Raw genomic sequence first — 19,451 nt, 5'->3', positions numbered from 1 at the left:
GGGGCCACATATGGTATGATCTCTACCATATATATACACACATACACACACACACACACACACACACACACGTATACATATGTATACAAAGACAAAAATATTTACCGTCTGACCTTTTATAGAAAAGGTTTGTCAATCCTTGATCTCAAGCTTTCTAAGCATTATAAAATGTCAAATTTATGACTAAGGAAAGGCAGCCATTTGATTAATTGGTGAGGGGGGAGGCAAACCTATTACTCTTATTCTCTAGATTAAACCAAATATCAGGAGTAAAATGGACAATGGAAAAATGGAAGTGTTTGATAGGTTATGAGATGAATATAATTTGTTCCTGACTTTCCAAGAACTAAAATATTTGAAATTAAAGTTATAGCAAAGATGATGTTGAAGTTGACAGGGATGCAGAGAAGAGAATAAGTATTAACAGAAAGACAAAGGGAAGATGAATAAATGGAATTGTCTTGTTACTAACTTTCATATTTTGGGGAACATTCTAGACTTTAAGAAGCTTCATGAGGCTCATTTTAAGGAAATGGAGTCCATTGATCAATATATTGAGAGAAAAAAGAAACATTTTGAAGAACACAATTCATTTAATGAACTGAAGGTATGCCGATAAAATTGTATACTTTTTTACTTTTTGTTGTTGTTATTTTTAATCTCTATCCAACATGGGGCTCAAACTCACAACCCCGAGATCAAGAGTTGTATGCTTTACCAGTTGAGTCAGCCTGGTGTCCCTAAAATTATGTTCTTAATGGTACTGAACCATTTGATCTTAATCTTGGTACCTTAGCTAATACAGCCAGCTTTTTATTACTCTACCATTGGAATGGATTTGAGTTTAATGTATATTTATCATCTGAAATTGATTCCCCCCACCGTAAGAATTTTCAAAACTCTCCAAATAAAACAGGGAGTCCTCACTATAAAGAATGAATTCCAGGGGTGCCTGGGTGGCTCAGTTGGTTAAGCATCCGACTTTGGCTCAGGTCATGATCTCGAGTTTGTGAGTCCGAGTTCTGCATCGGGCTCTGTGCTGACAGCTCAGACCCTGGAGCCTGCTTTGGATTCTGTGTCTCCCTCTCTCTCTCTCTGCCCCTCTTGAGCTCATGCTCTGTCTCTCTCAAAAATAAATAAATGTTAAAAAAAAAAAAAAAAAAAGTGAATCACTTTTACTGGCTAACTTAGAGGCTTCCTGATAACTGAGCTCCCTGGGGGCCACTCTACAGGTCCTGCTGGACTCAAGGTCCCTTCAAGTAAGAAAAGGTGAACTCAACCTCAAGGTTGAGTTAGCAGAGCAGTAAGTTGATGACATCCTGTTATGGCCTTACATGGTATCTGGTATTAAAGAGGTGCCACTCAGAGGGCTGGGAGACATTTATTTTCGAATTTAATAATACATACAACCTGCTTATTAAAAATAATTGGAGGCAGTCTGTGGTGTTACAACACAAAACAATATAAAATTGATTTAAAAGGGGCAGAACAAGATGAGTGCTTCAGTGGCATCTGACTCTTGATTTCGGATTAGGTCGTGATTGCATGGGTCATGAGTTCAAGCCCCACATTGGGCTCTGCACTGAGATTTTCTCTCTATCTTTCTGCCCCTCCCCCACTCATGCTGTCTGTCTCTCTCTCTCTCTCTCAAAATAAATAAACTTAAAAGATTCAAACTCTGATAATATCTTTTAAAAAATAATAAAAGGTTGGGGCGCCTGGGTGGCTCAGTCGGTTGAGCGGCCGACTTCGGCTCAGGTCACGATCTCACAGTCCGTGAGTTCGAGCCCCGCGTCGGGCTCTGTGCTGACCGCTCGGAGCCTGGAGCCTGTTTCGGATTCTGTGTCTCCCTCTCTCTCTGACCCTCCCCCGTTCATGCTCTGTCTCTGTCTCAAAAATAAATAAACGTTAAAAAAAAAAAATAATAATAATAATAATAAAAGGGGCAGAACATGAACACTGTTAGCAGGGACAGTGTCTGCTGTATCAGTCACTCCGTTGAGTTTTGTATTTTCTGATACATAGGCCAATAGAGAAAGACACTGGGTGATGAATTTAAAATTTTTCTTAATGGGGCACCTGGGTGGCTCAGTTGGTTAAGCATCCGACTATGGCTCAGGTCATGATCTCATTTTGTGAGTTCAAGCCCATGTCGGGCTCTGTGCTAACATTGTAGAGCCTGGAGCCCACTTTGATTTCTGGGTCTCCTTTCTCCCTGCCCCTCCCCTGCTCACACTCTGTGTCTCTCTCTCAAAAATAAACATTAAAAAAGTTAAAAAAAAAAAAAAAACAAAACATAAACCATAAGCTTCTTAGTGAGAAGCTGAATCTACAGTAACAAACATTCATTTAAACTATTTATAAAACCACTGTTACATAGTTGAAGACACCATTTATCAACCAGTTAACAATGGCAAAGCCAAGCCATGGCATTTGAATGCTAACACCCTGGGTGGAGAATCAGACAAGAGATACTCAGTGTCCCATAGTAACATTTTCTTAAACTTTAGCAAGGGTTGAATACCTGGACAGGAGGTCCATACTGATGCTTTACGGAAAGTAGTCATGTAGTTCCTTTTTTTGTATATGCATGAGCTAGCTGCAAATATGCCTGCAACGGGCTAGTCGCTTCCCTTACCATGAAGCTAGGTCTACTTAAATGCTTGATTGAAAGTCAAGTTGTCTATACTACGTAATATGGGTGAATTAATTTCCAGGTGAAAAGGGCAGAACAACTACCTCAATCAGAAACTTGTGTGTAGGCCTGAAGATGTGTTGAATACATGAGTAAATTATTTTTTACTGATACCCCATCTGAATGAGTTTATTTCTAAAATCTCATGCCCACTCCCCACTGTACAAGGAATAGATCTATCATGGGTTATTTGGTATGATCTGTTTGGAAACTGGAAAATAAAAAATAATTACAGTGACTTCACTATAGCTGATAGGAAGTTGTTATTAACAGTTGACCTGTTTTGGGATTGGTCATTGGATGGTGTTAGATAATCATAAATAACAGATCCTAGACAGGATCTTGACTTTGATAATTAGAGCAGGGAAACCTATTTGACTTAGTCACCAAAGGCTTTTTCTTTTTTTTTTTTTATTTTTATTTTTTTTTTATTTTTGGGACAGAGAGAGACAGAGCATGAACGGGGGAAGGTCAGAGAGAGAGGGAGACACAGAATCGGAAACAGGCTCCAGGCTCCGAGCCATCAGCCCAGAGCCTGACGCGGGGCTCGAACTCACGGACCGCGAGATCATCGCGGGGCTCGAACTCACGGACCGCGAGATCGTGACCTGGCTGAAGTCGGACGCTTAACCGACTGCGCCACCCAGGCGCCCCTCCAAAGGCTTTTTCTACAAACATCAGAAACATTGTGCCCCGAGATGCATGTTTGTTTTACCAACAGTGGAGATGATGAAATCTTAAAATCTTTATTAATATGATGTGAAAAAAATCCCAGTTGAATTAGCATTTCTTTCATCATTATATGTTATAATTGGCTGAGGGTTTTTGGTGAATTTTTTTCTCAATTTTTAATGCATTTATTACCCATTTATATTAATGCTATAATATATTGCAAATACTTCCCTACAGTTTATATTTTAACTATATTAATGGTGTCTTTTATCTCGTGAAAGGTTTTTTTTAAATTTACCCACCTTTTCCTTTTAAGGGTCTGAGTTTTTTTGCTATGTCCCCCCCTATTCCAAAAATCATAAAAATGAGCTCTTATTTATTTTTTACTGCTTTTATTATTTTCCCCTATATTTAATCCTTAACCCACATCTTTGTGTAGACGTATGATTGAGCTCTTTGCTTTTTGTTAAGACTGAAGAGGATTTTTATTGGTAAAAGAAAGGGAGGAATTGATTACATGCATTGTTAACAAAATGAATTAGTACTACTACAATCAATGGTAAAATATTCTACCTGAAGAAAAAGTCAGAAAGATTGATAAGGGCTAGTGGGATCATTTCTACAATTTAAGTTGCTCAAACAAAGGTGTAGAGTTGATGGTCCTGACACCAGGTGAACTGTGAGGAGACACAGCATGGAAACTGGGAATCTTCGGGGAAAGATAGACATAAAAAGTGTGGTTAAATAGAAGAGCGTGCTTGTTACGTCTAACCTGGGCTCTTGGCTTATGGTACAGATGTGTACTTAGTAAATATTTTGGTTTTAACTTTGTCTCACTTAAGAATCTCTTCTGCTTGTATGTTGAGATGAGAAGTTAACATAATTCTCTTACTGCTTTATTTCCTAGGATATAATCAGTATTTTTCTATCTTAAAATTTCAGTAGTCCCACCACTGTTGTCCGTTAACAAGGTTGTATTTCTTCTGCTTGCAACAGAGTTTAAACTAGTGATAGGAAGACATTGTTATTCTTTGTGCCTTGACAATATCAAAAAAAAAAAGATAAGGTAGGAGGACTCTTCCCAGTCATTTCAAAGGGAGCATTTCCCCCTCTCTCCCTCATTTGGTTTTAGTTTTTTTGTTTCTTTGTTTGTTCTTGAAAGAACTTTTTAAGAAACCACTGGAGGATAATTGGGGTAGGGGTGGAGTTACTTGTAGATTACTCATGCTAATTATGTAATAGGTGGTTCTTCAAGTTTATATTTAATAAACTGCGTATCACTTTCTCAAAGATACCATATGTCCAAGGGAAGCTACTTATCCTCCTTTCTGGCCACAGGGGATTGTTTAGCCATATCCTCCAGTCAGAAAATACCTGGGTTCATGGCAGCTTGGAAAGGCTTTCTGTCACACATGACTCAGCACAACCAGAAGTTACTCCTAACTCAGTTACCATACTCCTAACTCAGTTACCATACCAAGGCAAGTTGCAAGGCACTGCCCACCTGGCAGGTAGGAATAGGATGAGGTGGTGAGAAGGAAAGATAACAAGTGGGGTTAAAATTGGGATAGAACAAGGGGATGAATGGGGGTGTTCTGGAGACAGTATCCTCTAAGAAGCCAAACTTGAACAAGGTTGTGGGTGTCTTTCTTCAGAAGCCTCCTGTCACTAAGGGAAAAGTGGCGACCCCAGTTCCTCTCAGGGGAAGACTCCCTGTGGCTTGTACTCCCACCAGCCAGCAACGCTCGCAGGGGGCCGCAGGCCGCAGCACCTTGTGCGGGAAGGGGTCCACCAAGCGTCCTGTTCTGTCAGCAACTAAAATGAACGTCAGGTAAGAAGAGGACGAGATCTCAAAGCTTTACTGCTTCCTGTACATTTCAGGTAGATGACATCAAATGTGTTTCAATGTTGGTGAAAAAGAAGGCAAAGAGGATCAGAACAGAAAGATCAACAGATGGTTTTTATAAATTCTAATCTTTCTTTCTTTAAATTTGTGTTCTGTTTTCTTATTTTATCAAATTTCTCTAAGCTCATATTTGGTTCATAAGATAGAAAATATATATGGATATTCATTTTATTAGTTTAATGCATGCCTGCAAAGATACATAAAATTTTTCCATTGACTTAAATGTAAAGTTGAAGCTAAATTCCTACAGAAAATCTCTCAATGCAGTGAACTAAATTGACTCGTCCTAAAGTAGAAATATTATAACCCATTGGGTACTAGTGTCATGGCCATCATGCCTCATTGATCCCTCTTGTTTCTTGTGCCTTTCCTGATAGCAAGATAGCCATCAAGTATAAGCATCACAGAGATGAAGATGTTCAGGCCCCTTTTCTTTAATACTGAAACTTTTTTTTTCTTTAATTTACATCCAAGTTAGTTAGCACATGGTGCAACAATGATTTCAGGAGTAGATTCCTTAATGCCCCTTACCCATTTAGCCCATCCCCCCTCCCACAACCCCTCCAGCAACCCTCAGTTTGTTCTCCATATTTAAGAGTCTCTTATGTTTGTCCCCCTCCCTGTTTTTATATTATTTTTGCTTCCCTTCCCCTGTGTTCATCTGTTCTATGTCTTAAAGTCCTCATATGAGTGAAGTCATATGATATTTGTCTTTCTTTAATTTTGCTTAGCATAATACCCTCTAGTTCCATCCACATAGTTGCAAATGGCAAGATTTCATTCTCTTTGATTGCCTAGTAATACTCCATTATATACATATATGTGTATATATATACCACGTCTTCTTTATCCATCCATCAATGGACATTTGGGCTCTTTCCATACTTTGGCTACTGTCAGTAGTGCTGCTATAAACATCGGGGTGCTTACGCCCCTTCAAAACAGCGTATCTGTATCCCTTGGGTAAATACCTCGTACTGTAATTGCTGGGTCATAGGGTAGTTGTATTTTTAATTTTTTGAGGAACCTCCATACTGTTTTCCAGAGTGGCTGCACCAGTTTGCATTCCCACCAGCAGTGCAAAAGAGATCCTCTTCTCCTCATCCTCGCCAACATCTGTTGTTGCCTGAGTTGTTAATGTTAGTCATCTGACAGGTTTGAGGTGGTATCTCATTGTGGTTTTGAGTTGTGTTTCCCTGATGATGAGTGATGTTGAGCATTTTTTCACATGTCAGTTGGCCATCTGGATGTCTTCTGTGGAGAAGTGTCTATTCATGTCTTTTGCCTGTTTTTTCACTGGATGATTTGGTTTTTGGGTGTTGAGTTTGACAAGTTCTTTATGGATTTTGGATAATAACCCTTTACCTGGTAGGTCGTTTGCAAATATCTTCTCCCATTCCATCGGTTGCCTTTTAGTTTTGCTGATTGTTTCCTTCGTGGTGCAGAAGCTTTTTACTTTGATGAGGTACCAATAGTTCATTTTTGCTCTTGTTTCTCTTGCCTCTGGAGGCGTGTTGAGTAAGAAGTTGCTGTAGCCAAGGTCAAAGAATTTTTTGCCTGCTTTCTCGGGGATTTTGATGGCTTCCTGTCTTGCATTTAGGTCTTTCATCCATTTTGAGTTTATTTTTGCATATAGTATAAGAAAGTGGTCCAGGTTCATTTTTCTGCTAGTTGCTGTCCAGTTTTTCCAGCACCACTTGCTGAAGGTACTCTCTTTATTCCATTGGATATTCTTTCCTGCTTTGACAAAGATAGTTGGCCATACATTTGTGGGTCCATTTCTGGGTTCTCTATTCTATTCCATTGATCTGAAGGTCTGTTTTTGTGCCAGTACCATACTGTCTTAATGATTACAGTTTTGTAATACATCTTAGGTGCGGGATTATGATGCCTCCAGCTTTGGTTTTCTTTTTCAAGATTGCTTTGGCTATTTGGGGTCTTACCTGGTTCCATACAAATTTTTAGGATTGTTTGTTCTAGCTCTGTGAAGAATGCTGGTGTTATTTTGATAGGTATTGCATTGAATATGTGGATTGCTTTGGGTAGTATTGACATTTTAACAATATTTGTTCATCTTGCCCAGGAGCATTGAATCTTTTTCCATTTTTTTGTGTCTTCTTCAGTTTCTTTCATAAGCTTTCTATAGTTTTCATTGTATAGATATTTCACCTCTTTGGTTAAATTTATTCCTAGGTTGTTGTTGTTGTGTTTTTGTTTTTGTTTTTGTTTTTGTTTTAATTCTTAATCTCCGCACCCAATGTGGGCCTCAAACCCACACCCTGAGATTGAGAGTTGCATGCTCTACCAACTGAGTCAGCCACGTATCCCTGGTTCTCTCCTTTTTCAAGGGCATTTGCAGCATCTAATAGAGGTGGTGCCTGGTAACACTTCCCCCAACACATGCAGTTATTTGACATAGTTTTTAATTTTTTTAATTTTTTAAAAATATTTATTTTTGAGAGAGACAGAGTGAGAGCAGGGGGGGAACAGAGAGAGAGGGAGACACAGAATCCAAAGCAGGTTCTAGGCTCCGAGCTGTCAGCACAGAGCCCGATGCGGGGCTTGACCCCATGAACAGTGAGATCATGACCCAAGCCAAAGTCGGACGCTTAACTGACTGAGCCACCCAGGCACCCCTGACGTAGTTTTTAGAGTTTAAAAATGCCCTGAAGTTTAGAATTCTATTTATTGAGTTAGCTTGGAATATGAGGTAGCTATAGTTGGCAGTTTGGATTGTATTTAATACTACTTAAGGACACCATGGTCAGGGGTAAATTGTTGCTACACTGCAGTATACGGAGCAGCCTGGATTTCACGGCACTTCTCCTAACATTGTTTTCTTAACTGTGTTGTAAAATGTTTTGTAATAATTTTGAGGGTTGATTCAGGATTACCGCTACATCTTTAGTAGAAGTCCAGAAGTTCTCATCTGTTAATTCTACCATCACCACCATGTATATTAATATCTGTCCTTTCTGAATTTCACTGAATCTAAGGACCCCATCAACCAGAGATTCACCATTATCATAGGGACCACTAAAAAAAAATCACTGCCAGGGTACCTGGGTGGCTCAGTTGGTTGAGTGTCCAACTCTTGTTCTTAGCTCAGGTCGTGATCTCACGGTTGTGAGTTCAAGCCCCACAGTGGTCTCAGTGCTGATGGTGTGGAGCTTGCTTGATATTCTCTATCACCCTCTCTCTCTTCCTCTCCCCATCTTGTGCTCTCGTCCTTTCAAAATAAACGTTAAAAAAAAGAAAAATCACTGCCAGCTATGATGTGTTACAAATTATTAAACACATCCCAAGTTCAGACATTAAAATGTAGAAAAACTGTGCATCATAGAAACAGTGAAATGTCTTTATGGCAATTTGCCAAGAGTAGACAATGGGCTTATGTACATTTCAAATAAATGGCATTCTTCTAGGAAGATGTAAGATCTGTTCCCGTTACTTATTTGGCATAGCAGTCTCCTGTTCCCTCTGACTTGACATCATCAGGAGGAGAAAGTACTTCCTAAACTGTAACTTGAACCCCCGGGCAGCTCCTTTGAGCTTTGCTTTGTCCTGTATTGGTCAAGGCAAGGAGAGCAGAGAATACAAAACCATATTTTACCAGAAAAGTTGATAAATGATTTGCTTTAGTATCAGTGTTTTAAAATGTTTACTCTGCAAACGAGGTTCATTCACATAAATATTTATTGAGTCCTTTTGCTACTTGGTGACAGGTGTGTGTTTGATACAAGTTACTCTTGACATAAGCACTAATGTCTTGTACCCCACTGTCCTGTTTAGGTTTTCAGCTGCTACCAAAGATAATGAGCATAAACGGTCACTGACCAAGACTCCAGCCAGGAAGTCTCCGCATGTGACTATGTCTGGGAGTACCCCAAAAGGCCAGGCTGTGCTTCAGACATGCAAGCTGAAGACCACAAAGGGGAATTCTGCTTCTGGTAAAACAGAACAAAATCTATGGTTCATCTTTAAGCATGTAACTTCCTGAAATTAAGTATTATATCTGTTTACTTAAAGCTACTCCATATCCATAAAATCAAAAGCAAAAATTTGACCATAGCATATTTTTCATTTTATATTGGTGAGGAAAATGCCAGACACACAAACAAACAAAAAAAGTGATTACCACCTGAGGACTCCATCCTGTCTAGGAGGAGTCCTAAGATGGTAACCCTCCCTGAAGAGCATTCAGCTCCTTCTCGAACTCAGGGATGAGAAGGAGGATCAGAGTATGCATTATAGCCTCTGTTTGGTCCTTTGGGACTCTGAAACAGGATTCCAGAGTTCATAGAATAAATGCTGCACTATGGACCAGTAGATTGTGTAAGCCAGAATAAGCCATATGGATACTCTTCTACACAAAGTCTACTTAATTAGTACCTACATTGACCAGTTGGTTTTCAAAAGAATACTGCAATAGTGGTATGAAGTTTAAAAAAGTCCCACCAGCAGATTGAGGCTTGTATTAGAATTAAGTATGTCAAGATTCTCCGGAGAGTCCTACTGAATGTCTCAGGAGAGAGCCTTGGTCACATAGAAAGGGTTGCCAGCTTGCCCAAGACTAGAGCAATCCAGCTGGAGCTTCAGACCAAAGGAGAGTACAGTGTCGATAATAATCAGTGTGGAGACTGTTGAGAATTTCGTCATACCTTACAGATAGAATAATGAGACTGACAACTATATTTTAAAAGGGTCCAAAATGGTGGGAACAGTAAGTTTATGATTCCTCCTTAAATGAGCTAATTCCCATTCTAACCTTTAATTTACACCAGCAAGCAGAGATTCCATATAACATTATATTTTGTTGTTGTTGTTGTTGTTGTTAAATGTTTATTTTTGATAGCACACATAGGGGGAGGGGCAGAGAAAGGGGGACAGAGGATCCAAAGCAAGTTTTGTGCTGCCAGCAGCAAGCCGGATGTGGGGCTCGAGCTCACGAACCACAAAATCATGACCTGAGCCGAAGTCAGATGCTCAACTGACTGAGCCATCTAGGCACCAGTCCATATAACATTCTAAATCTTACAGTATGGGAGAAAGGGGACTGGGCAGAGGGCAGTACTAAAAATGGAGTGGACTTGGCTAAGATACGACTGTGTTATTTTACAGAGAGCTGGGGTCACAGAGTAGCAGCCCTTACCTCATAATGAGAAAGGACTCAGAAATGGTCACAGATAAGGACATGAGGCAGAAACTAAATGTTTACCATATTCAGAGCTTTCTCCTCATGGTAATTCAGGGGTGTGCCCAGTTAAGATGGGATAGTTTTTTCCCCAACTATCAGATATGAGTTTTATGTAAAGGAAATAAAATTGTATGATTTCTTTTCCCTGTGATTTGCTTCTTTCACTCAGCATAATGTTCAAGAACCATTCATATTGATAAATGAGCTAAAGTTTATTCATCGTCACCGGTACGGATGTATTTCAATGTATCTGTTTTACTCCTCATGGACATGTGGATATTTCCAGCTTTTGTTGTTATGTATAGTGTTAGGACCATTCTTATTAACCATGTCTCCCATACACATATAAGAGCTTCTGTAGACCTAGGATGGACTGCTGTTAGCAGGGCTGCAGATGGCTACTGTACAGGTCGAATTGTACCCATTTAAACTCTCATCAGCATTGTGGGCAGCCCCAGTGTTTCCCACCACCACTGGCACCTGATAGTGACACAATGAGATCTCTTAAGCACAGGGGTTTTGTGATTTTTGGATTTAACTGAGTGGTCCTAGACGCTGGTGGCTTATTCATGTATACACGCAAGTGCTAACATAGGACAATAGCCAAGTGCAGCCTGTGATGGAAAAGAATTATAAAATGTGCCCAACTCTAGTATAAATTGGGCTGAGTCCTACCATCTTTGTATATTAACTTTATGGTACAAGAATTCACATTTTATGGCGCCTGGGTGGCTCAGTCAGTTAAGCGTCCGACTTTGGCTCAGGTCATGATCTCACAGTTCTTGAGTTCAAGCCCCGTGTCAAGCTCTGTGCTGACAGCTCAGAGCCTGGAGCCTGCTTCGGATTCGGTGTCTCCCTCTCTCTCTGCCCCTCCCCCACTCACGCTCTATCTCAAAAATAAATGTTAAAGAAAAAAAAATTTTTTTAAAGAATTCACATTTTTTAATAAGTTTTATTAAAAACAACCGGAGCCACGGATCTTTTCATCTATATGTGATAAGGTTCCTTGCAGGCTTTATATCTATTTGTGTGAAAGAAAACGTTACTACTAATGTATAATATTTTTTTTTTTTTTTTTAATGTTTTATTTATTTTTGAGACAGAGACAGAGCATGAGCAGGGGAGGGGCAGAGAGAGAGAGCGAGACACAGAATCCAAAGCAGGCTCCAGGCTCTGAGCCATCAGCACAGAGCCCGACACAGGGCTCAAACTCACAGACCTCGAGATCACGACTGAAGTCGGACACTCAATCGACTGAGCCACCCAGGCACCTCAATGTATAATATACACCTAATGTATAATATTTTTAAAGGATAAATAATATCAGGGACACAGGTTGAAAATTTACCCACTTCTTTAAATAGGATTTTCAACACCCAGCTGACCCTAGGAAATACCATAATATTGAGACTATTTGGGGAGCTGGTCATAAGCAAATCTCAGTGGTTAGCTTTCCTTGGTTATTCTTTTTTCCCCCTTTTGCTTTTTAACCAAACTGATGATCTATAGATGATATTCCTAATATTGAGAAGTGGTACTTCAATAAAGAACTTTATAGATCTTTTTTCTAATTAAGCCCTGGGGGGGTTGTTCTTTGGTTTTGTAGTTGTTACCCCATTCAAGTTGACAACTGAAGCAGCACAGACTCCAGTCTCCAACAAGAAACCAATATTTGATCTCAAAGCAAGTCTGTCTCGTCCCCTCAACTACGAGCCACACAAAGGTATGTGGGAATGTTCTGAGATACAAGACATGCAATAGACTTAAGATTAAATAGTTCTGCAGATCTGAGGATGTGAAAGATTCTCACACTTGACCCCCTAGAATTCCTTCCCCTTGGGCCCACATGACCCATGATTAAAAGACTGTCCAGTAAGCAAATACTAAATAATTGATTGACCTACATTTTTGTTAATCCAAAGACATAACTTGTAATCATTGTTAGGGCAAAGAAAATTTCAGGGAAAATCAAGAAACTTGGAAATTGGCCTGTGGGTAAATGAATGGTTTTTTTTTTACAACTTTCAAGTGATTCCAGGCTGGAATCTGCCAGTCCAACAACCTGGGACCTTTATTGGCCATATAAATGCCCATATCAATTGGGCATATGTTAAAGTATCTGTATCTTTCAGTGATTCTAAAATTACTTTAAACATGAAGACTTCCCACAAATCATGTCCAATAGTGTTTATCTTTAAATTAGTAAACAAATCTTATTTAGAGGTAAGTCATTTGTAGTCCAAAAGCAAAACAACTACTTTCCTCTCACCCCGCAGCCCTCCCCTCTTTTTCCCATATGTGGCCCTGGCACCTCTATTCATTGAGTTGTCAGGGAGAAACCTAGGAGTCCTCTGGCTCCTCGCTCTCTTAGAACCCGTACCTAGTGCATCAGCTGGTCCTTTGAGCTCTACCTTTGATATAGATCTTTGACCCCAACTATTTTCACCCTCCACTGCAACTCCCTTTCATCCAGGTCATCATCATCTCTCCTAGACTTTTGGAATAGCCTCTAGGCCCCACTCCAACCTGAAAAACAGATCAGAGCATGTCACTGATTTGCTCAGAACCTCCTAAGAGTTCTCATCTCTCCCCCAAGTTGATTTCATCACCTCCTCCCCTGACTTTGTGCCAATAACACTGGTGTTTCACCCCCTCAAACAGACTGAGCTCATTCCCACCTCCAGGTCTTTGAACTTGTTATCCCTCTGGTCCACCTAGAATACTAGTCCCACACCCCTTTGCACAGCTCCCTCCCTTGTTTTAATGCAGCATTCACTCAACTGTCACCAACTCAGAGGGCTTTCCTCCCTTCCCTGCCTCGCACACTGCTGTTTTCTGTTTCTTCATAGCATGTTACTTTCACCTGATACATGTTACCTGACTATAATCCATCTCTACCACTGAAAAGTAAGCCCGAGAGAGCAAGGATTATTTAAAATTTATTGTCAAATTGGTTTCCATACAACACCCAGTGCTCATCCCAACAAGTGCCCTCCTCAGTGCCCATCACCCACTTTCCCCTCTCCCCTCTCCCCCAACTCCCATCAGCCCTCAGTTTGTTCTCAGTATCCAAGAGTCTCTTATGGTTTGCCTCCCTCCCTCTCTGTAACTTTTTTTTTTCCTCTTCCCTTCTCCCATGGTCTTCTGTTAAGTTTCTCAGGATCCACATATGAGTGAAAACATAAGGTATCTGTCTTTCTCTGACTGACTTTTTTCACTTAGTATAATACCCTCCAGTTCCATCCATGTTGCTGCAAATAGCCAGATTTCATTCTTTCTCATTGCCAAGTAGTATTCCACTGTATATATAAACCACATCTTCTTTATCCATTGGTCAGCTGATGGACATTTAGGCTCTTTCCATAATTTGGCTATTGTTGAAAGTGCTGCTATAAACATTGGGGTACAAGTGCCCCTATGCATCAGTACTCCTGTATCCCTTGGGTAAATTCCTAGCAGTGCTATTGCTGGGTCATAGGGTAGGTCTATTTTTAATTTTTTGAGGAACCTCCACAGTTTTCCAGAGCAGCTGCACCAGTTTGCATTCCCACCAACAGTGCAAGAGGGTTCCTGTTTCTCCACATCTTCTTCAGCATCTATAGTCTCCTGATGTGTTAATTTTAGCCACTCTGACCATTATGAGGTGGTATCTCAGTGTGGTTTTGATTTGTATTTCCCTGATGAGGAGTGACCTTGAGCATCGTTTCATGCGTCTATTGGCCATCTGGATGTCTTCTTTGGAAGTGTCTGTTCGTGTCTTCTGCCCATTTCTTCACTGGATTACTTGTTTTTCGGGTATGGAGTTTGGTGAGTTCTTTATAGATTTTGGATAGTAGGCCTTTATCTGATATATTATTTGCAAATATCTTTTCCCATTCCATCGGATGCCTTTTAGTTTTGTTGTTTTCTTTGCAGTGTAGAAGCTTTTTATTTTGATGAGGTCCCAATAGTTCATATTTGCTTTTAATTCCCTTGCCTTCCCCTTCCCTCAAGGGTTTTGATGGTTTCCTATCCTCTTTCATCCATTTTGAGTTTATTTTTGTGAATGGTGTAAGAAAGTGGTCTAGTTTCATTCTTATGCATGTTGCTGTCCAGTTCTCCCAGCACCATTTGTTAAACAGACTGTCTTTTTTCCATTGGATACTCTTTCCTGCTTTGTCATAGATTATTTAGTCATACATTTGTGGGTCCAATTCTGGGTTTTCTATTCCACTGGTCGATGTGTCTCTTTTTGTGCCAATACCATACTGTCTACATGATTACAGCTTTGTAGAAGAGGCTAAAGTCTGGGATTGTGATGCCTCCTGCTTTGGTTTTTTTCTTCATTATTACTTTGGCTATTCAGGGTCTTACGTGGTTCCATACAAATTTTAGGATTGTTGGTTCCTATCTTTGAGAAGAATGCTGGTGCAGTTTTGATTGGGATTACGTTCAATGTGTAGATTGTTTTGGGTAGTATTGACATTTTAACAATATTTATTCTTGCAGTCGATGAGCATGGAATATTTTTCCATTTCTTTGTGTCTTCAATTTCCTTCATAAGCTTTGCTATAGTTTCAGCATACAGATCTTTTACATCTTTGGTTAGGTTTATTCCTAGGTATTTGATGGTTCTTGGTGCAGTTGTGAATGGGATCAGTTTATTTCTCTTTCTGTTGCTTCATTATTGGTGTATAAAAATGCAACCGATTTCTGGAGCGCCTAGGTGGCTCAGTCGGTTAAGTGTCCAACTTCGGCTCGGGTCATGATCTCACAGTTGGTGGGTTCAAGCCCCGCATTGCGCTCTGTGCTGAACACTTGCTCAGAGCCTAGAGCCTGCTTCAGATTCTGTGTCTCATTCTCTCTCTGCCCCTCCTCCACTCATGCTGTCTCACTCTTTCAAAAATAAATGTAAAAATATAAAAAAAATTCTTTTAAATGGAATTGATTTTGTACCCTGCAACTTTGCTGAATTCATGCCTCAGTTGTTCTAGCAGACTTTTGGTGGAGTCTGTTTGGTTTTCCATGTAGAGTATCATGCCATCTGTGAAAAGTGAAAGTTTGACTTCATCTTTGCCAATTTTGATGCCTTTTCTTTCATTTTGTTGTCTGATTGCTGATGCTAGGACTTCCAACACTAGGTTAAACAACAGTGGTGAGAGTGGAGATCCCTGTTGTGCTCCTGATCTCAGGGGGAAAGCTCTCTGTTTTTCCCCCATTGAGGATGATATTAGCTGTGGGCTTTTCATAAATGGCTTTTATATGTGAAGTATGTTCCTTCTATCCCGACTTTCTTGAGGGTTTTTATTAAGAAAGATGCTGTATTTTATCAAATGCTTTTCCTGCATCGATTGACAGGATCATGTGGTTCTGTTCTTTTATTAATGTGATGAATCACATTGATTTGCGAATACTGAACCAGCCCTGCAGCCCAGGAATGAATCCCACTTGATAATGGTGAATAATTCTTTTTATATGCTGTTGAATTCGATTAAGCAGTCAAAAATCCTTGCTCTCACTTCACTGCTATGTCCCCAACACCTAGAAAAGTTCCTGGCACATACCAGGTGCTCAGAAAGTGTTTAAGGAATGATTCTGGCCTCCAGTAACTTCCACTAACAATAGAAAACCTGGCTTAGAGCTTCATCTGTGCTGCTTATTATTTTTATACCCTAGACAAGTCATTTAGTTCCTTAAGGAAAGGAAAAATAAATATTACATCATCAGTTACTAAAAGGATCAAATGAGGGGTGCCTGGGTGCCTCAGGCAGTTAAGTCTCCGACTTGGGCTCAGGTCCTAATCTCACTCACGATTTTTGAGTTTGAGTCCAGTATTGGTCTCTGTGCTGAGAGCTCAGAGCCTGGAGCCTGCTTTGGATTCTGTCTCCCTCTATCTCTGCCCTTCCCCTGCTTGCTCGCTCTCTCAAAAATAAAGAAACATTAAAAAAAACATTTTATAAAAAAACTTTACATTTTTTTTGAAGGATCAAATGATTAGATGGTTGTGAAACTCCTTTTCATAAAATGGGAAACTACACAGTCGTCTGAGTGGCTCAGTTAAGCGTCCAAATCTTGGTTTCGGCTCAGGTCGTGATCTTGGGATTTGTGGGTTAGAGCCCCAAGTTGGGTTCTGTGCTGACAGTGGGGAGCCTGCTTGGGATTCTCTCTCTTTTCCTCCCTGTCTCTGAAAATAAACAAACTTAAAAAAAAAAAAAAAAAAAAAAGAAACTGCAAATAATAATCTTCAGCACTCAAAGATAGGTCATTAACTATACAAATAAAGTAAAACATACACCTCTGGAAATTAGGTCCCAGTTCTAAAGCTAACAAAGTATTCCCATTCATTCCATTCCAAATACTTTTTATTGGCTAACAGTAATAACATACTGCCTAGATGAAATACTACTTTATAATATTAAATACGTTTAACCTTGGGATAAACTACTTGGTTGTGATGGCTTTTTTTAATGTGCTATGTAATTGGATTTAGTATTAAGATTTTTTTTTGTAGTATGAGGACTATCTGTGACTTTCCAAGGATTAAAAAGTAGGACATACTTTTATTTTTAGGAGAAAAAAATGCAAATTGGATCCGTGGAATATGAAATTAAAGCTAATAGAACTATGCTGGCAAATACCTATAAAAACGAAGTGTAAATACTGAAAAGGAGTAGTCCCAGATAGAGAATAAAATTGGGACTATAAATACAGGAATCTTCCTAACTCTTTGTCTTTCCTAAACTAGGAAAACTGAAACCATGGGGACAATCTAAAGAAAATAATTCTCTGAAGGAGCATGTAAACAGAGTTAGCTTCCACAAGAAAACTTACAAACAACCTCCTCTCCAGACTAGGTGAGTACATAATTATGCAGGTCTATAGTTCTTTTAATGTTGAAAGACTATAGATAAAAAGCCTCTGAGGGACAGAAAGTTTTGATAATAGTGGTATTTAGGAAGAGTAGGAGTAGAATCACATATAGAACTGCCTAACAGTATGGGTGCCTAAGCCCCACCACAATGGTTTCTAATTTGGTAAGTGGGAGGTGGGGCCCAAGTAACTGCACTGTTTACAAAGCTCTGTAGGTGATACAGAAGGGGACACTGTTCTCTCACATGACCTATTGGCCCCAACAGGACACCTGGACAACCCTCCAGCCCCTAATCCAAGTGCCCAGAGCATCTAAGTATACAGATAGATGTAATTCTTCACTCCCAGGGAAACCTGGGTTACTAGGCTACACCTGGGGAGATCCCAGGATGATCCTAAGCGGCTTCCTTCTGCTTGAAAACCAAGTTAAAGCCAGAGCTTGCAGTGGGCTGCGGCAGGTGCTGGTGGAGTCCTTTCCCCAAGTAAAACTCTACTGATGCAGGGTTGCCCATCATCTGAGTTGCCTATAGCCAGCTGCCACCAAGACCTTTACTAACTTTGCTGTTAAGATTGTTAACATAGGAACACCTGGCAGGCTCAGTCAGAAGAGCATGCAACGCTTGATCTCCAGGTTGTGAGTTCAAGCCCCACATTGGGTGTACAGATTACTTTAATAAAACTTAAAAAAAAAAAAATCATTAATATAATCCTGACTCTCCCTGTCTGAATCCCCAGTTCCTTACAGAAAAGTACAATGGCTTAATTCAGTAGACTATGGTTCTAGTTCAAATATTTTCACCACACTATATGATTTTGAGCCTGACCTCTAACTTCCAAAAGTAGAGATTTCTCATTTAAAACAAATTAAGGCACCAAGGTGCCTTCTGTCCCAGTTTCATGCTTAATTGTAGGGTGCTGCATTAACATAAAAGGAAAAATACCAGTTTGTAGCCCTTTAACACAAATGACTTACAGATATGGCTTCTATCAGACAAGCCACTAGATAGAGGACAGTGTCCGATGAGAGTGTGTTCTGTGCAAGTGTGCAGGAGGTCAGTGTAAGCTTGGACAGGAGTGTGACAACAGGTGGATTCTTGAGCTTCACTAGAGCCTAATGGGTACCTGTCCCTCTTTAGGGAAGAACAACGGAAGCAACATGAGCAAAAACGAAAGGAGAAGAAAGCAAAGGTTTTGGGAGCTCGAAGAGGCCTCATTATGGCTGAAGATTAATTTTTTGATGTCTTGTAAATATTACCTTATTCTGAACACTTTTTGTAAATATTTTTCTACTGTCTTCCCTGCTTTAGTCAAAAAACCTTTTTCTGTTCTTTGTTCACTATTTATGTAGTGTCAGTGCGTTCTTAACATGCTACATCTCCGAAGACATTAACTTTAAGGCTCACATATTCTTTGACGTGGTTTTTACTTAAGTCTCTGTACCATTCACTTTTGAACTGAGACTCCTCCTATAGATTCTTGACCTAGATTTTTCATGTCAAGTTCCGTGTGCTGATTCTAATATTAATTGCAATCCTGTTCTAGGCAACAGCATTTACCCTGATGGTAGGTAGTTCTACCACAAGCTTTAGTAGAAATTGCACCAATAAAAAGTTATGAATAGGGTAAGTTGAGAAAGTTCACTTCTTGCTCCTCTAGAGAATCTAGTAGTCTTGATCAAACTGGGGGCCATTTGGGTTGGTTATGGCATTAATATTCTACGTATGTGAAGTATCTGCTTACCTATGCACATTAGTTCAGATCACTTAATATAATTGGCATCTGTCACTCAACATACTCTTAAAAACTCTATTGCTCATTCTAGCCTTATTTAAAAACATACAGGGCCATACTGAAATCTGAGGATTGCTGCTTCAAGGATCATTATGCTCTGTGAAACAGACCTTTTACTCACTTTATGGAAAAAGATGACTTGCTTAGCACCATAGCCATGCTTGTTGAACCTAAGTGGAGCTTCTGAGCTTTGTACTAATTAAGATTTTCATAGCTGTTTTCTCATGGTGGTAGATGGATTGTTTGTAAATAAATTGGCTTCCAAGATTGAATTGACCAGCTAAGATGTTAACAGGTGTCTACTTGTACTCCTTGTGCATTCTTTCCTGACCACCTCTTCC

General features: G+C 39.8%; 1 protein-coding gene across 4 annotated transcripts in view; it reads left to right on the top strand.

Annotated features, from left to right (window-relative positions):
* Positions 1 to 19,402, top strand: part of NUSAP1 (nucleolar and spindle associated protein 1) — a 44,508-nt gene extending 25,106 nt beyond the window's left edge. For all 4 annotated transcript variants that reach the window (XM_019442507.2, XM_019442506.2, XM_019442505.2 and 1 more), the window contains exons 6-11: positions 498 to 607; positions 5,023 to 5,198; positions 9,066 to 9,223; positions 12,077 to 12,193; positions 17,195 to 17,303; positions 18,456 to 19,402. In XM_019442507.2, the coding sequence (XP_019298052.2) occupies positions 498 to 607; positions 5,023 to 5,198; positions 9,066 to 9,223; positions 12,077 to 12,193; positions 17,195 to 17,303; positions 18,456 to 18,549 (764 nt within the window). In that variant the 3' untranslated portion in view covers positions 18,550 to 19,402. The remainder of the gene's footprint in view (positions 1 to 497; positions 608 to 5,022; positions 5,199 to 9,065; positions 9,224 to 12,076; positions 12,194 to 17,194; positions 17,304 to 18,455) is intronic.
* Positions 19,403 to 19,451: the final 49 nt, after the last annotated feature.

The sequence above is a fragment of the Panthera pardus genome, unplaced genomic scaffold, assembly GCF_024362965.1.
Source record: "Panthera pardus isolate Hobbes unplaced genomic scaffold, ASM2436296v1 HiC_scaffold_24, whole genome shotgun sequence".
Classification (NCBI taxonomy): domain Eukaryota; kingdom Metazoa; phylum Chordata; class Mammalia; order Carnivora; family Felidae; genus Panthera; species Panthera pardus.
The sequence above is the reverse complement of the archived record's forward strand: the minus strand, read 5'-3'. Positions and strand labels throughout refer to the sequence as shown.